We start from the raw sequence: 26,610 nt of genomic DNA on the forward strand, positions 1-26,610 counted from the left end.
TATGCAGTTAAATGAGCACCTCAATAAACATGCTATTCTTGATAAATTTCAGTCAGGTTTTAGAACAAATCACAGCACAGAAACTGCACTCGTTAAAGTAGTAAATGACTTGCGGGTAAATGCAGACAGAGGCCATTTATCTGTTCTCATCCTCTTAGATTTGAGTGCCGCATTTGACACTATTGATCATAATATTCTTAAGAATCGCCTTAGTCAATGGGTGGGCCTCTCTGGCAGTGTCTTAAACTGGTTTGAATCCTACCTGGCAGGGAGAAAATTCTTTGTTAGTTGTGGTAATTATAACTCAAAGACACATGATATTCTATATGGTGTTCCACAAGGCTCTATCCTGGGTCTGCTGCTCTTCTCCATCTACATGCTTCCATTAGGTCAGATTATCTCGGGACATAACGTGAGCTACCACAAGCTATGCTGATGACACACAGCTGTATTTATCAATAGCACCTGATGACCCCAAATCTCTTGATTCGCTAACACAATGTCTAACCTGTATCTCAGAATGGATGAATAGTAACTTTCTCAAATTAAATAAAGAAAAAACCGAAATCTTAGTGATTGGCAATAATGGATACAATGAGGCTATTAGAAATAAACTGGATGCATTAGGATTAAAAGTCAAATCGGAGGTAAAAAGCTTAGGGGTAACCGTTGATTGTAATCTGAATTTTAAATCGCATATTAATAAAATCACTAGGACAGCATTTTTTCACCTAAGGAACATAGCAAAAGTTAGACCTCTTATATCATCAAAAGATGCAGAGAAATTAGTTCATGCGTTTGTCTTTAGTCGGCTAGATTACTGTAATGCACTCCTCTCAGGACTCCCCAAAAAAGACATCAATCGTTTGCAGTTAGTGCAGAATGCAGCTGCTAGAATCCTTACCAGGAAAAGAAAATCCGAACACATTTCTCCAGTTTTGATGTCACTACACTGGTTACCTGTGTCATTCAGAATTGACTTTAAAATTCTGCTTATGGTTTATAAAGCTTTAAATAATCTCGCCCCGTCTTATATATCGGAATGTCTGACACCTTATATTCCAAATCGCAACCTCAGATCCTCAACTGAGTGTCTCCTTAGAATTCCAAGAGCAAAACTTAAAAGAAGTGGTGAGGCGGCCTTCTGCTGTTATGCACCTAAAATCTGGAATAGCCTGCCAGTAGGAATTCGCCAGGCTAATACAGTGGAGCACTTTAAAAAAACTACTGAAAACACATTACTTTAACATGGCCTTCTCATAACTTCACTGTAATTTAATCCTGACACTCTGTATATCCAATTCATTATAATAACTATTCATTCAAAATTTGTACTAACCCCTACTCTCTCTTCTGTTTCCTTTTCCGGTGTCCTATTGGTGGTGGCTTGTGCCACCACCATCTACCCAAAGCACCATGATGTTCCAACAATGATGGATGGATTAAAAGCCAGAAGTCTGTATAACCATCAGCATCAAGTGACTCCGTGAGAACCCTAACTACAAAGAGGACTATTTCATTTATGTTAGGTAGAATGCCCAAAGGGGACTGGGCGGTCTCGTGGCCTGGAACCCCTACAGATTTTATTTTTTTCTCCAGCTTTCTGGAGTTTTTTTTTGTTTTTTCTGTCCACCCTGGCCATCGGACCTTACTCCTTATTATGTTAACTAAGGTTGTCTTATTTTAATTTCTTTTTTGTCTTTTATTCTTCTTTTCTTCATTATGTAAAGCACTTTGAGCTACTTTTTGTATGAAAATGTGCTATATAAATAAATAAATAAATGTAAAGAAGGTTAGAAAAGGATGGACACAGCTGTGGTGAAAACGTATTTTAAGAAGAGGGAGGACCACAGGGTGACATACAAGAGTGGAGGAAGATGAACACAGATTGGATCCTATGCACAAGGGTTAGTCTGAAGGGGATTGGAGACTGCAAGGTGGTGGCAGAGAATAGTATAGTTAGGCAGAATAGGGTGGTGATCTGTAGGATGATGTTGGAGAGCAAGAAGAGGAGGAGAGTGAAGGCAGAGCCAAAGATCAAATGGTGGATGTTGAAAAAGGAATACAGTAATCCTTCCTCCATCGCGGGGGTTGCGTTCCAGACCCCCCCGCGAAAGGTGAAAATCCGCGAAGTAGAAACCATACGTTTATATGGTTATTTTTATATTGTCATGCTTGGGTCACAGATTTGCACAGAAACACAGGAGGTTGTAGAGAGACAGGAACGTTATTCAAACACTGCAAACAAACATTTGTCTCTTTTTCAAAAGTTTAAACTGTGCTCCATGACAAGACAGAGATGACAGTTCCGTCTGACAATTAAAAGAATGCAAACATATTTTCCTCTTCAAAGGAGTGCGCGTCAGGAGCAGAGACTGTCAGAAAGAGAGAGGAAAGCAAACAAATCAATAAGGCTGTTTGCCTTTTAAGTATGCAAAGCACCGCGGTACAAAGCTGTTGAAGGCGGCAGCTCACACCCCCTCCGTCAGGAGCAGAGAAAAACAAACAATCAAAAATCAATACGTGCCCTTCGAGCTTTTAAGTATGCGAAGCACCGTGCAGCATGTCGCTTCACGAAGCAGCTGCACAGAAGGTAGCAACGTGAAGATAATCTTTCAGCATTTTTAGACGAGCGTCCCTATCGTCTAGGTGTGCGAACAGCCCCCCTGCTCAATCCCCCTACGTCAGGATCAGAGAAAGTCAGCGCAAGAGAGAGAGAGAGAAAAGTAAGTTGGGTAGCTTCTCAGCCATCTGCCAATAGCGTCCCTTGTATGAAATCAACTGGGCAAACCAACTGAGGAAGCACGTACCAGAAATGAAAAGACCCATTGTCCGCAGAAATCCGCAAACCAGCAAAAAATCTGCGATATATATTTAAATATGCTTACATATAAAATCCGCGATAGAGTGAAGCCGCGAAAGGCAAAGCGCGATATAGCGAGGGATTACTGTACTGTAATGTGGAGTTCAGGGAGGAGGTAAAGCAGGCACTGGATGGCTGTGAAGAGTCACCAGATAGCTGGACAAATACAGCAGAAGTAGAAAGGGAAACAGCAAGAAAGGTGCTTGGTGTGACATCTGGACAGAGGAAGGAGGACAAAGAAACCTGGTGGTGGAATGGGGAAGTACAGGAGAGTATACAGAAGAGGTTGGCGAAGAATAAGTAGGATAGTCAGAGAGATGAAGAAAGGAGACAAGAGTACAAAGAGATAAGGCGTAAAGTCAAGAGAAAAGTGGCGAAGACTAAAGGTAAAGCATATAATGAGTTGTATGAGACGTTGGACACTAAGAAGGGAGAAAAGGACATGTTCCAATTGGCTAGACAGAGGGACTGTGCTGGGAATGATGTGCAGCTGGGTAGGATGATGATGAATAATGAATGAAACAAACTCATAACTAAGGAGAGTGAGTTGAGCAGATAGATTATCTTGAGAGTTTGTTGAATGAATGAGAGGGAGAGAGTTGGATGATGTGTAAATAGTGAATCAGGAAGTGCAATGGATTAGCAAGGAGGAAGGAAGGACAGCTATGAAGAGGATGAAGAATGGGAAGGCTGTTGGATATTTGGACTTCAGTCTTCAAACATTATGCACTTCAGATCTACATTTTTTTCATCAGTACTAAAACATAAAAGTTTCTGTTTTAGCTATGTGTTCAACAATTCCTGCCTCGCATTTCCTGTCATTCTACATTTATCCAGACCATCATAGACACGGAACACACATGAAATGCATGTATTCTGTGAAATAAAAATTAACTGCTTGCAAGGTACTTAGGGTTAATAGCTGACAAAGCTGTTTTGCTATAACGGCAGGTTATTCATACAGGCGTCTGTCATAAGACAGGGTGCAGTAAGTTGACTTAGGAAAATTTCCATTTTCTTTAGGAACATGTCTATTTGACAAAGGAAAGATGACCTTTCGTTCTTTAGGATCTATCCGACAAGTGAAAAAAAATAAGAAAACATGAAATGTTTTCATGCAGAACGGACATAAAAAATAAAAAAAAGTTTCTACTACAAGTCTGTGGTGGGGAAAAATAAAGACCTCACATTACTTGTGCTGCATAATCCACATGTAAAGTTATCCGGTTGTAGTCTCACAACATAACCAACATATGTATTTTTACTTTAATAATATCAAATAAGTCCCTTTCCAAAAATAGTCTGTTGAAGTAAAATGGAATATGCTCATACATGCGTGAACATTTGAACTGAAGACACTTTGAATGATTTTACCTGTGGATTACGCAACACAAGTAACCGTCACTATTTTTTTCCCCATTTGAAAATATCTCCAAAGTACTTCTGCTATAAGAATTAGGAAAGAAACAGTTGCATTATTTAATTCTTCCTGCTCAAATCTGCTCTGATCATATTTTGTCTTTAGAACATCTAATGTCATTAAATTTTGCAAAACATTCTCAGGGTTATTTGCATTTTAACCAGCTGTCCAGTGCTGACTGTACAATGCCAATGTGTAATGATCTAATCATGAGTTTCTGCCTATCAATAGCAAGCAGCCTTTGGTAACTTGCCTTTAACACTCCAAAAATTTCTCTTGCCCATATTTATAGACTCTGCATAGCAAATGTAAAGTCTGATATAAATGTAACTGTTTAGGAAAATTTGCAGTCTCTTAAATCTAACTTATTTAATGTTTCAACAATCATGTGAAAAAAATGAATGCAGTCCTATGCATTTCTACAACCAATTGTAATTTTTGCATTTTTTTACCAATGTCTAGCAAGGTATGTGAGGTATTTTCTGCAAAAAAGAAAATAAAAAATTTAAAAAGGAAATGCAATCTCTCTTTTGCAATTTCATTTTCAAGAATGCTGCAAAAATTAAAATGAATAACCCCATCTGCAATTTAATTTTTAGTCTGAACAGCAATGTAGCTACAAAAATGAAAAGTAAAACATTTCCACTTTGCAATTTCATTTTCAAGTTCTCAACATGCGAACAGTGTGGGTCAATGGGTGGTGCTTTGCACCTCTATTTCCCACAATACTTTGCATTTTGTAACCGTAGTCACTTCGATCGATAGAAAAACACAGCTGAAGTGAGAAGTAAATTCACGTGATTTTGATCTTTTCACCCCCGTACTGTGATCAACTCTGCCCAGTTGCATGGGTTTTTCTAACTAGTGTGGCAAAAGGCAAGCAGTCCTTTTAAGGATAGCAAGACACTCAAAGTGTTAGGGAGCAGCGAATCCAGCCATTGAGGCACACAGTCCCTTAACACAAAAATCCCTGAAGCCTACGAAAAATGTTGTAATCCTGGTTCACCACCATTCCTTCGCACCTCTCCATCAGCGTCTTTATTTTGGAAATAGGTCAATCAGTCAATCAGCACAAACAGCCTGCTATCCCATCCCCACCACTGATGCAGCTGAAGATCTCCCAGCTTAAGTTTGTTTTTCTGGGTGTAAGGTGCCTGGAGTTGAATAGGGTAAATAATATATCATTATTTGGAATAATGCATTTCATGTGTGTTCTGTGTCTACAATGATCTGGGTAAATGTAGAATGACAGGAAATGTGAGGAAAGAAATGTTGAACACATAACTAAAACAGAATTTTTTTTTCATGTTATAGTACTAATGACAAAACACAGATGTGAAATGTATAATGTGAACTGAACTCCAAATATCAAATAAGCACTTTTAACCGAAAAAAAAAATTCAATTTACATGTTACTGCTAATATATAAAAACCGAAGTCCAAATACCAATTGCACAGCTGGTGTAGAGGTAAGAACGGCTACCTCTGAATCAAGAGGTTGCGGGCTCGATCCCAGGTCTTCCCTGCATTTTCCATTTTGAGTAGTGAGCTTCTCTTGTTATTACTATTGAGATCCAAACATACAGAAACTATCTGGACATATATACAGTATACTAAGACAATACTTAATTTTTCCACTAAGATATCTAGTAAATCATAAGAAAGGTAGTAAAGGGACAAAAGAGTAAGAGAGTAAGATTAAACAAACTGCACTTTTTTTTTTGGTTCTTTATTTCGCCTTATACAATTTCTTGTATTAGGAAGTTGTTAGTTATCACATACATAGGTTAAGGGTCTTGCTCAAGGGCCCAGCAGAGTAGGATCTCTTTTGGCAGTGACAGGGATTCGAAACGGCAACCTTCTGGATACCAGCACAGATCCTCAGCCTCAAGAGCCACCACTCCACCCAATTGTCAAATTATCTACCCTTGCATGGGATCTTGGAATCATTACACAATCTTTAAATAAACTAATGCATGCAAAAATACATATACTTAATAAGATAATTTGACAGTTACCTGACACTGGTCCTGAACTATTATCCAAGGCATCTAAAACAAATGAGGAATAAGAGGAAAAAGTTGAGTTTTTTTTAAATATGTAATTATACCATAACATAAACAATTCATTGCAAGAATAAATACAGGTCACCTTTGCTCCACAAAACTACTTTTACTTTGCCAATCATTTAATTTTATATCTTTTTTTTTTTTTTTTTAATTTTCTTTATTTGAAAAGAAGCCTTACAACGCAAACGTTAGCAAGACTTAAAATGGTAAAGGATAACCAGTCCACAAAAATCCTCTTGAAAGGATCTAAATTTATAGCTATTGTTTCTTGTTCTAAAACTGAGGTAATAAGTTGACTCATTATTCCTTGGATGCTTTTCAGATGGTGCACTGTAAGTGAAGTAACTGAATGGGTTTGTTCAACCCATTTATTGCCAACAGCAGTATTGGGGTGGGGGTGGGGAAGGGCATTTAATTAAGATTTAGATAACAGAAACAGACACAGCAAACCTTTCACTTGTACAGATTTGAAGCAAAACATTTTGTGCATATTTATTTTGTGTATAATACAGAGATATATAAAAATACATACACACTTTAAAAATCATAGTGATTATATATTCAAAATGAAATATACAAGGGATTTAAGTTTGTTTTGTGCTCGTCTTTACTAACCAGTGTAATTCTAGTTAACTTACCACCAGGCTTAATGAAGCCATCTCTGTCTCCAGCGATGCTGGGGAAATAAACATGAAGATATGAAGCCTGCTTCCCTTATACAGCCAGTTCTGAACCTCTAACACAGGACATTTGCCAAGGGACAGACATAGTACTGGCTAGATCTTCCAGTACCCCTCAACCCACTCCCACAAGGGAAGTTATTGACTACAAAATGTGCAGTAGAGGATATTAAAAGAAACAGCTTACAGGTTTTAAGTCATTTTTTAAAAAAAAAAGGAATGATAGTATAATAACTTCTTTTAAATTAAGAAAATATTAGATTAAAATCAACATTACATTAAATTTTATGCATGAATATGTTTGTATTTGAGGTGCAGTTCTTTTTTTAAAAGCATTTCGGTCTGAGATCAAATACTTATGAAAATATGCATATGGCATTTATTTTAATGCAAAGTTTATAGAAATGCTTTCTGCATCTTACATAAAAATCACCTCAGCAGATTATACTGAAATTATACAAAATGCACTTCTGTACAAGTGTAACTTTAGATCAGTATGAACGGCATGGTATTAATTCTAACCAATATTTGTTTTATCATAACATAACAAATCACCTCAATTATTTATTCTAAAACTGCAGGTGTAATTTATCATTAATAATTGCTCATTTGTACACTGCTTCTTAGCTCAAATAGTACTCCAGAACTGCACCTTAAATAATCATTCTTTACAGCAGAGAAGCGGATACATGTAGCATGTTTAATATACACTGTATAATATACATTTTTACAACACTCTTCATAGAACTGAAGTTACACATTTGTATAATAAACACTTTAAAAATTACAGTACATATAAAAACAACATATAACAAAGTTGCTTATTTACAATTTTACATTAATTAAAATGTTAGCCAAATGTGCATCCATCTATATGCAGACACCATGATTCTGTCTAAGTCCAACTTTCAAAATGCTGGCAGTTCAGTACCGAGTACAGGTACTTTAAAAGAACTGATGTGAACACATGTCTCTCACTTTGTAACCTGTAGCATATAAATTCAACAAAGCATGTTAAAAAAATAATTCAAGATTATTATTATGTTTACACAAAAACAGACAAAAAGTAAGCCCAACTGTACTACAAGCATTTTCTTAACTTACCTGAAGACTGTTAAAAGTGAAAGCAACACTCAAAAGGCAAGAAAAACCTCCAAAGAAATATACAGATTTTCAAATTTTTCAATTAAATTTCCTTTTTGTGTGACTAGGATAGTTGGCAATCTTTTCAACCTAATAAATACGCAAAACTTATGAACATACAAATGAAGATTGTTATTTTAACAATTAACTAGAAGATAGACATTTCTGAGCACCTTTTATGTTTTTCAGTTTCAAATTATTTTGTTTCCCTTTCAGTTTAAACAAATCTTTGTCACTGTATGTACTCCTTATGCAATGAGTAATTTGTAAAATTTATATTCCACTTTACTTGAGAACTTGCTTCAGGTGCAAGTGAAGAAAGCTATGGAAAAACAAACTGGATATCACATATGCTCTCACCTTTAAAATATTGTACAATATTATATCAGTACTATATCAAGTTGTCTGTATCAAAGACCTGAAAAATACACTGGTTTTGGGAATCAGGAGTACTACACCACAACTTTTATGTTGTAATTTTGCAATGTCATCAGTTTATCATATATTAGTCTCTTACTTCCACTTAGTTGGTTCAGGAAGTGTTTACCTGATTTTTCAGTTCCAAAACCACTACTTCTGCGTGAATATGTGAAGATGCTACAGTGAGGCAGAGCAAACAAAGGCTTAAATGTAAAGAGATGTACAAGAGTTGCTTTTTCCTTTTCAAAACAGTGTTACTCTGTAAAGGTTCACAAACTCACAACTATTCATTTACTTGAAACTTACCTTGAATGTAGGGTAAAAGAAGTAATCAAAACACTCAACATAAAATTGTGATTTTTTTGTTATTCTATGGAAGCTAAGCTGAAGCTCACTTGAGTAAATACAATGTTCAATTGAATGTATTCAAAGTCTTCTACTGTAGTATTATTTAAAATAGCATCAGATGATAAAGTAAGTTAAAATCGATGAGACAAACCTCAATCTTTTCAAAATGTAAGATTTGGTTCAAAAATGTACGTGGATATATTCCACAAATCTAACAATAATCTATGTCATAATGTGACAATATAAATCTTTTTAACAAAAAAAGGTTTGGTGGTTTTTTCCTGTGTAAATCATTTGAACTATTTCCTTTTCCCCTTTGTGTTGCTACCATACAGTAAAACACCCCCATGGCTAATTTTTACAAAAGGACTAAAAGTACAGAACTTTCCACCAACAATGTGCGATTTCTAAATACCTATATGCTTTTGGTCAAATGGGAAGGGACAGAAATACTGGCTATATAGCTACTAGGGCAGTGCATTGCTTTACTAAATATTGTATGAGAGGAATACAGTCAACAATAAAGGTGTTACATTTAAATTCACTTTTTGCAAACCAACCTTTTAAAAATGTACCCATAAAGTAAAATTCATAGAAATTTGCATAATGAAAAATAGTGTTTATTTCTTTTTACTGTGTATAGCCATGTCATAATTGTAAATATATCGATCCTTTCAGCACAACAACTCTGGTTATTAAAAACTACAAAAAATTTAGGCAGATGAAAAAATAAACATATTTTTACCTCACTCCTCCATGTCCTCTCCTTCTTCCTATGTTCAGGTTTATGCCATCTCTGTCAAATCCAACCCTGCTGCGGCCTCGGTTTTCAACTCCAACCGCATCTCTGCTATGTCCAGGGCCCAAGAAGCCACTCTGCTCTGGACCAGAAAAGACTTTACCCCTATTTTTAGTAGGTTCAGGCCTATAGCTACCTGAAATATGATAAACAATAATGAGATGTAATATGGAACAAGGGCTGAGGAAAGGGTTTTAAAAACATAACCTTCATATAACCTAAAACATAACATAAGCCACTATGACAATATCTTAATAGTGCTCCAGTGTTTATCCTGAATTAATACCTCAACTTATATAGGAGAGACAGCAGTCCGATAAATTCTTTATTTGTCCACAGATCTTATATTGTATTATACAGTGTGTGAATGTTTAATATGGGATTACCACTGGTAATACTTGCTACCATAATTTCATAATTTGTGTTTGTAAGAGTTTTTTTTTTTTTAAATATCCTTAATGTGAATTTCACAAATGCAAGTAACCTACAAGCAAAAGAGCAATACTGTTATTATGGTGAATGTGAGAGTATTAAAAACTTAATATATACTTTATAGGATTACAGTTAAACATTCTTACTAATATGCTATCTTTTCCCTGTTTTGCAAAATTCTGCTAAATACACAGCTTTTCATTTCATTGAATCATTTTCTCTTTGCACATGAAAAAAAGCAAAAAGCTACAGGAAGAATATAGGCTTTTTCATTAAACTGAGGCTACTTAATGGTAAAATCTGGATTTTTGGATTAAATTTAATTCTCTTCTCTGCACTCCAACTGCCTCTCTATCATGGCCAAACGAGCATCTTAAACATAACCCCTTTCTTGCTTCTCTTCTTACACATCTTTCTCTAATCACCATCATCAGATACTGTCAAAAAACACCTTACTTCAATGACATATTGTTCCTTCAATCCTACTGTTTCTTCATAATATTTACAAAATTTGTAATCGACTATGGCACTGGAGTCAGCATTCAAAATTTTATTCTTTCCCAGCTGGACCCCTACAACTCTGTCATCTCAGAGACCCCAGTATCTTTTTACCAGCAGGAATGCATTACACAAGAAAGGAAAGATGAAGAGATTTTTTTTTTAATTTAACATTGTTGCCTCCTTATGCACTTTCATGATGCCCACTATACAAATATTGTTCAGACAGATGCAGTCTTTTATTTTAGTTCAGTTATTTTGGACAATATAATGAATCCACTTGGAGTTCCAGCATCAGTATCTTTACACTGTGGAGGTTAGATACAATAAACAGATTCTAGACACCCTCAAGATTTTTTCCTGTTTCTCCTTAATGTCAGACATTTTTTCTTAATGGATTAATGCTCTATTTTCCTGAAAGTCCCATCTAATATATTCAATCCCTCAAATAACTGACTACAAAAACTGGCACTCACTTTATATTCTACTTCCAGCAGAGACTATGTACACAGATTTTTTTTTTGACAGGAGTGAAAACTTTGGAGTGCGATGTTCTAATAGTTGGCATTCTATAAATGCAGCAAATAAAGGTAAATTATATTTGAAAGTGTTAGGAGGTTAGATGATGGTAAATATCAGGAAAGTGGCTAGCATCCCTATCAGCTACAGGAGGTCACATATGCCTCATATTTTGGACTTAATATTCATGTTTTTAATACCATCATACTGTTAGCATTTTACTCTCCTTCTCTATATTTGCTTTACACTTTGAATGCATCTTCATTATTACTTTTTTTCTCTTGACCTAAAAATAGCATTTTGCATATTTTATATGGTTTTACATTCTTTAGTTTGATGCTGTGTTTTTTATTGGGCTCTGACTTTTTTTGACATATGCATCTATTACTCACTTCTGATTACATGTTAAATATTTTGATCTTGGGAAGGGTGCCCAGTTGCAAATTGTAATATTCCGCATTAGTCTCACACAAGTAAAATCACTTTTTCCATATTTTGCTTTTTGTTTTGTAACAGACTGTGTTAATTTTCTAAGACAACAGACCTTGGCTATAGTAATCTGTTAATCGAGTGTATGAGAAACAGTGAAACTAAGTAGTTTCTGTGTACAATATATATATATATATATATATATATATATATATATATATATATATATATATTTTTTTTTTTTTTTTTTTAAACCAGGGACTATTTATAAGGTTACTGAAGTTGCGTACTCTTGAACATGCTACAAACAATTGTCCATGAGGAAAACATTCCTGCCACAAATCAATTTGTGCTGTTTCTTGTGAATATTCTTGGCTTTTTATGGACATTGCAAAACAATTTTACAGGAAATTGTATTCTTTTGAATGGAAATGGGTAATCAATTGGAATAATGAGAAATTTTGGTTATAAATTAAATTTCTTCTAAAGCACATCTGTAAATATGGTAGCTTCAATCAGATTTGAATGTAACACATCAATATGTAAGTTAAAACGTTTTGGTTGGCTTAGATCAAAAGCAGGATTAAAAACAAGCCTAGTATATAGAAACAACAGTTTACCACAAAGTGTGGAGCTAAAAACTGCAATCAATAAGAACTGAAATAAACCCCAAATAAACCTAACAATGGAAAGTCAAAAAGTACAGTAAACTCCAAAAATAACCTTTGCAATATGCACAACCTACTTATCACACAACTGTATCAAGCCAACTGAACAAAATGTAGCCTTAGATGAAGGTTTTTACTTTGTTCACTCAAGAACTTGCTTTCAAATTTATTACCAGTGATACGTTCATCATAGTGAGGGGGTACAGTACTACAGTGTTTATGCAGCCAATGCAATGAATTGAACTTTTTCATTTGGGGTTTTTGCCTCACTGTAAATATATTGTAGTGAACTCTTCGTGGGTAGAGGAAAAAAAGACAAGTGAATTGCTAATGCAGACAACCAAGGGAAGAATTTTTTTTATGAAGGAGTGAGGCTCAAAACAGGACCGAAGAAAAAAAAAAAAAACACAGGTAAAAATGAATAATATTGGGAACTACAGTGCCCTCCGTAATGTTTGGGACAAAGATTCATTTTCCCTTGATTTACCCCAGTTTAAAATTAAAAAAACAATTCAGACATGATTTGTTAAAGGGCACACTGCATACTTTAAGGGTATTTGCATACATTTCGGTCATACCATGTAGAAATTACAACACTTTTCATACCTGTTTCAGGGCTCCACAATGTTTAGCACAATTGGTGTCATAGGTGTGTGTGTTTACTCAGGTATGTTTCATTGCTTCATTAGTGTAGGCATAAGATACCTAGGCTTGTTTCTACTTTGCAGTCTGTAGTTGCCACTGTTCAACATGACAACAAGAGCTGCACAAATGAAATACAAAGAAGCTCTTATGATGCTAAAAAAATGAGAATCAAACCATTAGAGACATCAGTAAAACCTTAGGATTACCTAAATCAGCTGTTTGGAATATCATTATGAAGAAAGAAGGCACTGATGAGCTCAGCAATTGCAAAGGAACTGATAGGCTAAGGAAGACCTCCACTGGCAATGACGGAAGAATCCCCACTATGGTAAAGAAAAAGTCACAAACACCTGTCTGACAGATCAGAAACAGTCTTCAGAAGGTAGTTGTGTATGTGTCAGAGACTACTATCTGCAGAAGACTTAATGAACAGAGATACAGAGGCCACACTACAAAATGTAAACCACTAGTTAGCCACCAATACAAGATGGCCAGATTACAGGTTGTAAAAAAAAAAAAAATACTTAAGAGCTTGCAGAATTTTGAAAAAAGCTGTTGTGGACAGACGAGACAAAACTTAACCTGCATCAGAGTGATGGCAATAGCAAAGTGTAGAGACAAAAAGGAACTACTCAAGATCTACCTCATCTGTGGGGGTGTAAATGTGAATTTGTATATGTGAATTTCCCATTGGGATTAATAAAGTATCTATCTATCTATCTAAATGCTTGGGAATGTATGGTTGCCACAGGAACCATCATACTTACCTTCACTGATGATGTATGCAGTTGCACAATGAATTCTAAGTTGTACAGAAACATCTTAACTCATTGGACAGTGCTTCATCTTATCAGCTCCCAAATGTTATATAGTGCTCTGAAATGTGTAAAAAGGGTTTTGATTTCTATATGGTGTGACCGAAATGTATGCAAACACCCTTAATGTCTGCATTGTATATTTTAATCACATCTGAACTGCTTTATTTTTAATTTTAAACTCAGGAGCAGAGGGATAAATCAATGAAAAATATGTCTTTGACCCAAATAATATGGAGTGCTCTGTCCACCCCCGTTCTGGTTGTGAGCTTACATGAGCTGCAGTAGCATTTAAATTGATCAAGGTATGAAGTCACGTCACTCTCGGCTTGCCTCAAATTTGATGCCATTATCTCCGTTATTTTTCTCTCCTTCCCTTTTATCTCTGACAAATAACATCACTCACAGTCACAGTTCCTGGCACACACACTCACACTTTACAGCTTGCTAATCACATCATTTTGGAGCTTCACTGAACTTTCCTTCCATAGCTTACTCTCCATGCCACACATGATCCAGTCTCATTTTCTTGTCGTCCACCATATTGGGCAGTGCCACTTTTCATGCACCCTGCCCATCACTTCTGCTTGGCTTGCAGCTTTCATTTGTATAAAACCACCAAGTCGGCTGATACATTTTCCCTATGGGATCCATAGAGCTGCACCAATCATGCATGAGGCGATTTAGCATACCCTACTCGCTACAGTATCAACAACAAATAGAAAAAATAAGGGTCACCTACAGTACTTTCTTTTTTCTATAGAGGTCACCAAATCTCAACAAAAACACAGTCAAAAGCATTTTTTAGAATTTGGGATCTTTTGTGTGTCTGTTGCAGGGGTTGTTTAAACAAGTAAAAAATTTTATATCGAAATGTCCAGCCTTAGTGGATACATACTGCCCTAGATACACAATCTTACCAAATTTCAGTTTTTAAATTAAAAAGAAAATATTGTTTTTGTTGATGAGTGAGTCAGTCAGTCAACTTTGCATTTTATACATATAAATTGTAATGGTGCAATATTTCATATAGGTGTCTTCCAAAGCCAAACTTGTACCTATCGAAATCCGTCTTAAAAAGAGAAACAATTCTCTTAGGTCCACTTGGCTTGCAGTTTCTGATGATGGATGCATGGTAGGTTGTTCCAAATGCTTGGAGAACTTTTAAATTATGACTCATTAGTTCAGAGCATCTGCAGTCATTTTCTGCACCAGAGTCCCAATGTTTGTGCGCAAGTGAGCAATTTAGCTATATTTCCTCTTCGTGTTACCAATCAGATAAGATTGAATTATATGACTTGTACGGTCACACATTTCTAAGTTGAGGTGAAAAATAAGATTAATCGCTTTTTTTAAAACAATGTACTACACAGCCCTGATAAATGATTGGAGGTTTTGCATTTCTTCTCCGATTATAATGATCACATCGACAGATATTCATCAGTCCAAGAATCCACCCATTTTCTAACCAGCATAAAACTACAGTTGTCTGAATTTAGTGTTTCAATGCTTTGAAAGACAAGGGACATCTCCCTAACAACACGACATATACTATGTTAACAGAAACGCATAAAATTGCTGAAGCGCACAGATAGCAGGACAAGCAAAACCGCAAACTTCACTGCTGAATATGAATCTGCAACACTGAAATTGTTGTTCATACAGGTTTTTTCAGCAAACTCATTAGTATAATCCGTAAGTAAAAGAAAACGTCATACATTGATCTGCCACAATATTAAAACCACTAACAGGTGAAGTGAAACACAATGATCTTGTCACACTGGCACCTGTCAAAAGGTGGAATATATTAGGCAGCAAGTAAACAGAGTTATGTGCTGAAAGCATAAAAAATGGGCAAGCATAAGAAACTGAGCAGCTCCAACATGGGCTAAATTGTGGCAGCTAGATGATTAGGTCTGAGCATCTCCAAAAAGTTAGGTTTTATGGGGTGTTCCCAATATGAGGTGGATAGTGCCCACCAAAAGTGGTCCAAGGATAGGCAACCAGTGAACTTGCGACAAGGTCATGGACATCCAAGACTCGCTGATGGAAAAAAACAGCCTTTGATGCACAAAACTTAATACTGACCATTAGAGAAAGGTGTCCGAATACACATTGCATCACAGCTTCTTGTGTAGCTGCAGTCCAGTCAAAGTTCCCATGCGGACTCCTGTCCATCGCCGAAAGTTCCTACAATGGGCATGGACTATGGAGCAATGGAAGGAGAAGGCCTGCCCTGATGAATCTCACTTTCTTTTAGGTCATGTGGATGGCCGAGTGTGTGCAATTCCTTTAACCTGGGTAAGAGAATGCAGCAAGATGCACTATGGGAAGAAGGTTAACTGGCAGAGGCAATGTTCTGCTCAGAAACCTTGGGTCCTGGCATTCATGTATATATTACTTTGATAAGTACCACCTAACTAAATATTTTTACAGACCCTGCATACCACTTCATGCCAGCTGTATTCCCTGATGGGAGATGCCTCTTTCAGCAGAAAATGTGTCCTGCCGCACTGCAAAAATTGTCATATTCCTCCAGTCATTCCTGAACAAAGGATTCAAGGTATTGACTTGGTCCTCAAATTCCCCAGATCTCAATCTGTTTGAGCATCTGTGGGATGTGCTGGAATAATAAGTCTGATCCACGAAGGCCTCACCACGTAACTTTCAGGACTTAAAAGGATCTGCTGTTAATGTCTTGGAGCCAGATAACACAGAACACCTTTATAAGTTTTGTAAATTCCATGCCATTAGGGGTCAGAGATGTTGTGGTAGCAGAAGGGGGATCTACACAATATTAGGCATAGGTTGTTAATGCTGTGGCTGATCGGTGTGTATTTGAATGATAAGTTGAAGAATGTAATGCCGTCTTCACAGTTATAAAATAAAATTTATTGAGTATAGGCAACGACAGTAATTTTCAAGTTCTGGATTAGTACACAGACATAAAGGGAGCTCTGGAATAAAAGATTAATGTAAAAATAAAAGGTTTGATTTCACAAAGGAAGCTTTAAATTTGAGACAAAAAAGGGCAGATTTGAAAAATGAAAGCCCCGGGAGTTTGTGTCATTTAAAATTTGAATTAATTCAACACACCTGTAAAATATTACTCTTTAGTAACATATTTGGATCATTAGCCGGTTAAAATAAATCTAATACCAAAGTGGCTGTCTGGCAAACCAGATTTTTAAAGAGGCTGCTTAAATGGCAATATCCTAAATGATCTTGGAACTCACTAACAGTACAGATTTAATAATGTTTGAATTGTTTTTTCAGTATTGATTTTAAGCATTATTTTTCAGTTACTGTAGAGAAAATGTCAGAATAAATTTAGAATGTGCACATGCTAAAATAAATCATGTGGTTCAGGATACATCTTTCTTTATAAATCCCATGCTGAAATTTCCGTCAAGATTATAAACTCTACACTTTAAAGCTCAAAGCTTGCTTTTGTATTTTAATATTTATGAATATCAATACTTGTTTATTTAAACTATACATGGGTAACTGTTTGAATATACCAGTATTTTAAAGTTGGTACTAGTGTTAGTATTTATATATTTTATATTGCATTACGGAAAAAAAGCACAATATCATTCACTCGAATAACAGAAGTACTTTAATTAAAAAAAGGCATTAAATGGGATTTCTGTTTTAGTTATGGTATCAAAATGTATTAACTTTCATAAAATTTCACTGTTATTGGTACTGAATATAAAAATTCTGGTATTTTGATATACCTATTTGTAGGCCATGAAAGTGTTTAAGAGTTTGATGAACAAATATGTATACGATAAGTTACATAACCTGTCTGGCTTGAGTGTCTGTGTGTGAGTGAGTGGTTTACTTATTTTGTCCCAAACTCTTTTGAAGACGTATGCACCGTGTTGTGTGGATGTGGAGTGGGGGAACATGTCTTCTAAATCATGTATTATTGCAGTTGCAATGTAATTTCAGACTGATCTCTTGCTTCGGTATTGGAGGCAGGGAGTTCTCGTGTGTTTTGCTTTATATGTGTAGAACTGACTTGCTGTGCTACATGTACCACTCAAAAATGTGAACACAGTATAGATGGACATGTTTTTTTTGAGAAAGCTGCATTATTTTGTTAATTATTAACCTAAGGAATGCCAGTATGTTGTAACCCAAGTGAAATGAACAACAGGCTTCAACGGTGCTAATGAAATTACAATTAGTAACTTGAAATGCTAAATGGTTATTACAGAAACCTAATTAAGGATAAGCTACTTGAGTTTACCACTAGAACTCCTAAGGAATGGACTGCTGAAAATGGGAGAAAAAAAAAATGCATACACGCATGTGCGTGCACACGCACAAGATTTATTTAACATTAGAATCCCAGCTAAAGGCTCTTTATCTGGGTATGAGGTGCCTGGAGTTGTATAGGGTAAATAATATATTGTTATTTGGAATACATGCATTTCATGTGTGTTCTTTGTCTAAAACGACCTGGGTAAATGTTGGATGACAGGAAAGTTAAGCAAGAAATGTTAAGCACATAACTAAAACAAAGTCCAAATATCAAATAAACACTTTCACAAAAGGTATAACAAAAGAAGTGCAGTTTTATTCAAGAATATTACCGGAGATAAAGAAATTGGGTTAGGGGATGAGGCTGACAAGTCCACTTGGCTAGGAGGTAAGAACTTCTGTCTCACAATCAAGTGATTGCGGTTTCATTTCCGGATCCTTCCTGCATTTACCGTTTTGGGTAGTGAGCTGCTCTTATTGTTACTATTATAGAATAAAAACATATTTGATTTGAGTCAGTAACAGCCAGTGTAAATTTATGGTCCTTGTAAAAGTTAGCATTTTTTTTTTTTTTTTATTATTCAGTTTAATTCTTTCAGTCACATTCACACTCCCCCCGATCTGACACTGTTAGTTTTTAAATAAAAATGTGCTACAATAGAAGTGAACTCAGATAAAGATGAGGGTCCTACATCAGAGAAAGGGTAGAGAAGCCCTCCCCGCAAGAAATGTCCACTCACACATAAGAAAAAAATGGCACCTGCACCAGGCGTAAAGGCAAAAAAAGAAAAGACCAGTTACATAAAAAGCAACAACAGCTTCCACCTGCACCTAAAGTCAGTGTTATGATCTGGCAGTGCCATGCTGATGGTGTATGTGCCCAAAAAGAAGAAGTCCGTCTGCATTCTCAGTACCACTGCTCGCATACTGATGTGTGTATAGCTGCAGGTGGAAGCTACCGTTGCACTGGTGCCAAGCAGAGTTGTGTTTCACTGCAGCAGTCTAACAGTCTATTAACCAGCGAAAGTGATGTGAACTTGTCTGTTGTTACAATTCCGCCTTTGTCCAGAAACGGCTCCATAAGCTTTATGACCACAGTCTTGGAAAGTCTTTTTCCCGTGGGATGACTGAGATCTTTTCCTAAATAAGGAATGGCATCGCACATGTACTTTGTCAACATGCCCATGTCAATCAAACACAGGAAGCTCTGCAGTCTACTTGTGACTTTACACTGCAGGAAGTAAATAAATATAGGTAAACAACATTAGATGTGGCTTTTATACAACATATAAATGTTTTTCATATAAAGACCATCAAAAACAATCGCAAACAGAACTTTGCATGATACCTTGGCGAGCTCTGTAGGCCTTGCTGTTTCATTAAAGGACATGTGAGTGGTAGATTCACTGGCAGGATGACGCCCAACCTCTTGCTGCATTCAAACGGTGCCATCTTTCGCCTTTATGCCTGGTGCAGCTGTGTTATTCTTATTTGTGAATGGATATTTCTTGCGGGGAGGTCTTCTGTTCTCTTTCTCAGATGTAGAACCTTCATCCAGTCCAAGTTCACTTCTGTTATAGCACGTCTATTTGAAAACTAACAGTGTCAGATCGGGAGAAGTGTGAACATGACAGAAAAAAAAGAATAAAACTGAATAATAAAACAAAAAAAAAAAACAAAAAAAAACACACCAACCTTTATAAGTACCATAAATTTACGCCAGCTGTTACATAATCAAATCAAATGCATGTTTTTATTCTATAATAGTAACAATAAGAGCAGCTCACTACTCGAAATGGTAAATGCAGGAAGGACATGGAATCAAACCCACAACCACTTGATTATGAGACAGCAGTTTTTACCTCTGCACCAGGCAAGTAGATGTGTCAGCCTCGTCTCCGAACCAATTTCTTTTTCTTCAGTTATATTCTTGAAGTGCACTTGTTATGTTATACTTGTACCGTTTGTGAAAGTGTTTGATATCACTGCACAACAAAGATTTTGCCTCATAATAATAATAAATAATGACAACATTTATTTGTATAGCACATTTTCATACAAAAAAGTATCTCAAAGTGCTTCATGAACACTGTTGGGTGTTTCATATAGATTTTTGGGAGGTGATCATGAATATCACATCAAAAGTTACCCATCACGTACCGTTACAGAAAAATCTTCAGTTTTGTCACGATTTTTTCTTATATTTGTATCCAAACATTTTTGCTCCCGTAAGTGACTTAACAACGGTTTGTGCAGCCTGGGCATGGAATCAGGCCAGGTTGGAAGCTGTTCTGTGGAAGTTGACATCCTGGGCATGCCTGGGCAGGTCTGAACGAGCTTGACACTGTCTCAGCATGCTATAAAAGGTGGCTTGCATACACTGATCCTGCTCATTTGGTTAATATAGATGGTCAGTGTGTATACAGTATATAGTATCAGTATAGTAAAGTATAGTATCTGTAGCAATATAACAATAAGCAAGCTTGATGCTATAGATGTTTTGGTGTTGGGCGAGATGTCTTGTCAATGTCGTAACAGCCGCTGCTATATCTGTGGCGAATATACACTTGTGCCTCTGAGACGCTGGATGACTGCTCTTGTGAAGAAAGCTTATCTGTATTTCGGCTGCAAAATTGGTGATCAAGACAAGGAAAGGGTGCCTCACATTTGCTGTGCGACATGTGCTGTCAGTCTGAGAGCCTGGCTCAGAGGCACTCGAAAGACAATGCCGTTTGCTGTTCCGATGATATGGTGAGAAGAGAAAGACCATGTGATTTACTGTTACTTCTGTTTGACTGTGTCTAGTTTCTCTGCCAAAAACAAGAAGTCAATTGAATATCCTAATCTGCCTTCAGCAATGAGACCCGTGCCACATGACGACAGTCTTCCAATTCCGAAACCACCAGAGGATTGGACCTTAGATGAACCAGATAAAGAAACTGCAATGCAGGGTGCTGACAGTGATATTGACCTGGATTTTGAACTGTGCTCATCAGGCGATCCACATCTGATGACACAGTCCGAATTGAACGATTTAGTCAGAGATCGGGGTCTGTCAAAAGCAAAAGCCGAGCTGCTGGGTTCGAGACTGCAGGAATGGTGTTTGCTGTTCCCAGGTACGAAAATTTCTGTGTTTCGAGGCCGACATCATGATATAACCAAATTTTTTGCACAAGTTGACAGTCTCTGTTTCTGTTGTGACGTTGAAGGATTGTTCTCGGCCTTGGGTTGTGATCACAACCCAGAAGAGAGGCGTCTCTTCATTGATTCATCAATGTTAAGCCTGAAAGCTGTTCTGCTACACAATGGCAACGTTTATCCTTCAGTACCTGTTGGCTATGCAGCACACATGAAAGAAACGTATGAGAATATAGAACTGTTGCTGAAGCACATCCAGTATAGCAGGTACAACTAGAATATCTGTGGAGATCTTAAAGTCGTTGCTCTGTTACCACGACTGCAGCTCGGCTATACAAAGTACTGTTGTTTCTTCGGTGAATGGAACAGCCGTGCCAAACAGTTCTCGACAGAACTGGCCACTCTGTAAAAAGTTAGTTTCAGGACAGAAAAATGTGGCAACATGAAATCGCTTGTCCACCTGGCAAAGATATTTTTGCCTCCTCTTCACATAAAACCGGGACTCACGAAAAATTTCATGAAAGCACTGAACAAGGAAGGCGAAGGTTTTCGTTATTTAAGACAGATGTTCCCAAGAATAACTGATGCCAAGATCAAAGAGGGAATTTTTGTTGGCTCCCAGATCAGACGTGTTATGAGTGACAAGCGGTTTGAAGATCGGTTAGTTGGGCCGGAAAAAATTGCCTGGAAAGCCTTCAAAGACATTGACAATTTTCTGGGCAACTACAGAGCCCCAAACTATATTCAGCTGGTAGACAAACTTCTCAAAGCATACAAGACAATGAAGTGTGCAACATGTCACTCAACATTCATTTGCTCACACTTGGACTTCTTCCCCGCAAATCTCGGTGCTGTCTGTGACGTGGTGAAAGGTTTCACCAGAACATTGCTAAAATGGAGAAATTATACCAGGGCAACTGGAATCCATCAATGCTTGCTGACTACTGTTGGACACTGCAACGTGATGCACCAGACATTGAATACAAAAGGAGCAAAACACTTTTAATTCTGTTGAATTTAATAGCTTATGCAAAACATAAACGTGACTAAATATGTTGTCAGTAAACATATAAATATCTATTTCTCAGAGTTCCTACGTGATGCAGTAAAACCAAACTATATTTGTGCATACCCAGTAGGTACCTGTCACAATCAGCAAAAACCTTTCAGGAAGCAAGACTTTTTTTAAAAAAAAAATTGTTGTGCAATGTATTTGGACTTCAGCCTTCACACATTATACACTTCATGTCAACATTTTATCATTAGTACTATAACATGCAAAAACTTTCTGCTTTACTTATGTGTTCAAAATTTCTTGCCTTGCATTTCCTGTTATCCAACATTTACCCAGATTGTTGTAGACATGGAACACACATGAAATGCATGTATTCCAAACAACGATATATTATTTACCCTATATAACTCCAGGCACCTCATACCCAGATAAAAAGAGCCTTTTCCTGGGAGAACTCCTGCTGCATCAGTGAGGGATGGGATAGTAGGCTGCTTGCTGCCAGGCTGATCGACTCATTTGCAAAACAAAAACGTTGATGATGAGGTGCGAAGAAATTTAAGGTGGCCCAGGATTACAACTTTTTTCGTAGGCTTCAGGGATTCTAGTGTTAAAAAGAAATCCACGACACATAGTGAATAGTCTATCTTGCATACCACTGGATACTACGAGAATATTATTTCAAAACTAGATAAAATGCATCCAAAACAAAACTTAACATTGTGGATTTTTTACATTGTTCTTGCCACTTTAACAAAATTACACAATGGGCAGTGAATATTTTAATGAATCATGGCCATATCTCAGAAATCCTCAGTGTTGTTGCAAAACTTTAAGCCTTGAAAATGACACCATCCAGCTCTAACTAGGAGCTGTGCATAGGAGATTCTCTGTTAGTGCAAACCTATGAGCCAGCTATGATAACAAGAGTCCACCAATATTATTACTTCCACCTTTCCTTCTGGGGTGCCTTACTGAAGTGCCCAAACAGTTAAGCAAGGAGCTCCAAATGGTCAGACATCTCTATGTTGGAGGTCATGTTTATCTGTCATACTGTTGTAATCGACTGCGACCAACCTGGTGCTTGCCACCCAGACTATTGCTGGTATTATCAATTACAATACAGACTAGCTACTTTCTCCAAACATTCAGTAAAATTAATATCTACATACAGTATCACTTGACATATTTCACTGATTTAGCCTTTACGGTAATTAATCCAAAATAAACAATAACTCTGCACAGTCTTTCCAACAAGGAAACCACTCTGGTACAAAATTCAACAGAAGTTTACCATTTTGGGACTGAAATAAGAATGTAAAAATTAATCATAATCAATATATCAGTTCACAGATGCAATAAAATAAAACGAACAGCTTCTTGTATACAGCAAGCTATGAACTGTTTATCTGTCCATTAATTCCAAATGCAGTGCGGCCAACTGATACCTTGCTTTAAAAATTAAAAATAAAACCGCTAAATTATGGATATATTAAATTGCAGTTCACAATGCTTCTAAACTTTATAATGTGAATGAAATGCATAAAAAGTGTAAAAATATTTTAAATCAGCTCTTAAAATACTAGTCGGTTGTCCTATAATTGGGAAGTAATAAACTTATGCAAGCTAGTTAGGTGAGATGTAATTTCAAAGTTAAACAATTTTGCTTGTATATAAACAAATCTGGTATATTATCAGAAATTGTGTTTTGTCGCAATATATCTCAGCATGTAAAACTCCACTTTGGCTCGGCTTACGAGCTTAGTCCAGCAGTTTACTAGTAATTTCCTATGTGAGTAAATGGACCAATAATTATAAATAATTATAAATAATTATAAATGTGAATTTCCCCTTGGGATTAATAAAGTATCTATCTATCTATCTATCTACTAGGTACATCATTTTGTAATCACAGAAATACAGCATCTGTATAAAACCATCTACTGATGCATCATGATAATATACATTGCTAAGCACAACAAAACAAAAAAATATCCAGCACATGAAGGAAGCAGGAGAAAAGACAATTCTGCTTTTTGGAATTTAAAGGTCTTATTATGGATGATACCGTACCAAAACAAACCTGTCAAGTTAATGCAAAAAGAAGGAGAAATGAAAAATACAGTATAGTAAAACAAATGAACAGTAATAACGTACCACAAAGCTGCGGCACATATGGGTCTCATAGCTTATGTATTAAATCCTGACTAATGAAACAGTAGAGTGGTACTGTAAATTCTTTAGCAATAAAGTAAAAATCAAAGGCTATTAATAGCTCTTTCCAATAATAAAAAATATCCTTACTGTACTGACTATGTTTCAATTGGTCACTGTGCTGAAAGTAGTTGCCACTTGTGCTATATGCACTGTACTGTCTTAGTGGTGGCTGTGCAAAGGATCCTGAAGGAGGTGGACAGTTGCTTGATGGCTGACTACAGTTCCCCTGTTGACTGTAAATGCTTTGCTGGTTGTAACTGGACGTTTGTCCATATCCACTGGGTTGCGAATACCTGTTGGTTTGGGAGTAGGTGGTTTGTTCATAGCTGATGGGTTGACTGGAGGCACTGTAACTATACCAAATAAAACACAGCTAGTAAAAGAATCATCTAAAATGAAAGAAAAAATGTTAATACTGATTCTTCATTAAAAATGATTAATTACTACTACATAAATAAATGCAAAACTGCTTTCAATAAATTACTAAATAAGCAAACAATAAAATTAAGTCAAAATTGCTAAGTAGTATAGAAATGTTTAAAAGTACTGAACATTTAAAATACATATAGGACATTTAAATGTACTAATTATATAAAAATGCATTTCCACATGCCAGAAGTCCAGTGTGTTACTGGAAAACTTTAAGCCCTGAAAATGACAACCAGATCCCATGCAGCTCTAGATAGGAGTAGGTCTCTCACACCCAAGTAGGTCTCTCACCAATGCACCAGAAATACAACATACCATGGGAGATTCTCTGTTTTCAGTGCTAACCTATGAGTTTACAAATAAATAAAAAGGTGGCGGTGTGGGTCAGCAAATGCAATCTGAGTGAAGGCTCTTAACCCCATAAAAATATCCACAGATACACTACCAGAACAACAACAACTAAACACTTATTTACCACTACATGCAAAGCTATAGCACAACGTTCATTAAAAAACCTTAATGACTCAAAAGAATGGGGTTCAAGAGTGTTTTAATTCTCTGTATGACAGCTGAATCCATGAGAAAATTCCCTTTTTTTAGTAAGCTCAAGTCCATGTCATCTCTAAACTCGGATGAGCCACAACTTTTCTTGTGTTAACTGAATACGTTGTATAAAAATTTGTAAATGCAGAAACATTATGCAACAGGTACTATTTTACATTTGTTGTATTTTTGTAAAGAAAATGAACTATATTAATTCTGTGCTTTATAAAAACATTATGGCATGTTTTAAGGATAGTTTATTTAAAAGATGTATTTTGTACTAAATAAGGTCAGTGTCCTGAAAAGTTGTCTATTTTTCAGTTTTCAGAGATGGCTTCAAAATCTGAAAGCAACAATCGAAAGCTGAAAATCCACTGAAGAAAACTGTGGGGAGTGCACAAATTTAACATGAGATGGACCAGTGCACTGTCCAGGGTAAGCTCTAGCCTTTACACTCAAGGCTATTAAAAACACCTACTCTTTCTCATCCTTACTTTATCATCCTTAACTAGATAAGCAGGTTAAATATTGAATAGACCAGTAGGAAGCACCTTACTGCACTTTACCAAAGAAACACCTATTTAAAACTGTTCATTCATTAATTTTTATTTAAATTCTGTTAAAGGCAATCAATATCCTAAACTAGGCAGCAAGTAAAATTCCTAAATGAATTAGCTTTTTTTTTAAAACAAAAAACAAAAAAAAAAACTGATGCATGAAAAGAAGGGAACCATTATCCAGGTTTTATTAAGAAAGAAAAAAAAAAAAGATTAAAATATCCATATGTACAAAATTGTACCAAATAAATTCTGGTATTGCTCTAACTAAGCAAAAATGTATATACTTTAGCATTTTAGTAACAGGAAAATACAAGTAAGAAATGCATTGGAATTTAGGACATATGACACAAATTGAACAAAGCATAGCCTTACCTGATCCATAAACATCATGAAGCATTACCTACCTTGTTGCTGTGTAAGAGGACTGAGCACCAACTGATTGTAGTGGATAAGAACCAGGCACATGGGAAAAGGGGTAATTACTTTGGTTGAAGGCCAGATTGGTTTGGTCATAGCCGGTGTTAGGGGTAGGTTGTACATTCTCCTGGGGCTTGTTGCCATCCACAACTCTAAAAATCAGAATCAGTCAAACCTTTACAACACTGACTTAACATATTCTAATATTATTATTCTAAGTATTATTCCCTGATGTATACATCTTCAGGCAAGATGTAAAAACATTGATTTTTTT

At 36.3% G+C, this 26,610-nt stretch overlaps 1 protein-coding gene and 1 long non-coding RNA gene across 2 annotated transcripts in view; one reads left to right on the forward strand and one right to left on the reverse strand.

The window, feature by feature from the left end:
- Positions 1 to 26,610, forward strand: part of LOC127529207 (uncharacterized) — a 232,028-nt gene that overhangs the window by 68,634 nt on the left and 136,784 nt on the right. The window lies entirely within an intron of this gene.
- The window catches only part of ewsr1a (EWS RNA-binding protein 1a), a 210,266-nt gene that overhangs the window by 56,394 nt on the left and 127,262 nt on the right, over positions 1 to 26,610 (reverse strand). The window contains exons 7-11 of the mRNA XM_051932005.1: positions 26,324 to 26,488; positions 24,475 to 24,740; positions 9,689 to 9,878; positions 6,991 to 7,028; positions 6,302 to 6,334 (exon numbers count right to left, since the gene is read on the reverse strand). Coding sequence (XP_051787965.1) covers positions 6,302 to 6,334; positions 6,991 to 7,028; positions 9,689 to 9,878; positions 24,475 to 24,740; positions 26,324 to 26,488 — 692 coding nt within the window. The remainder of the gene's footprint in view (positions 1 to 6,301; positions 6,335 to 6,990; positions 7,029 to 9,688; positions 9,879 to 24,474; positions 24,741 to 26,323; positions 26,489 to 26,610) is intronic.

The sequence above is a fragment of the Erpetoichthys calabaricus genome, chromosome 1 (genome assembly GCF_900747795.2).
Source record: "Erpetoichthys calabaricus chromosome 1, fErpCal1.3, whole genome shotgun sequence".
Lineage (NCBI taxonomy): Eukaryota > Metazoa > Chordata > Cladistia > Polypteriformes > Polypteridae > Erpetoichthys > Erpetoichthys calabaricus.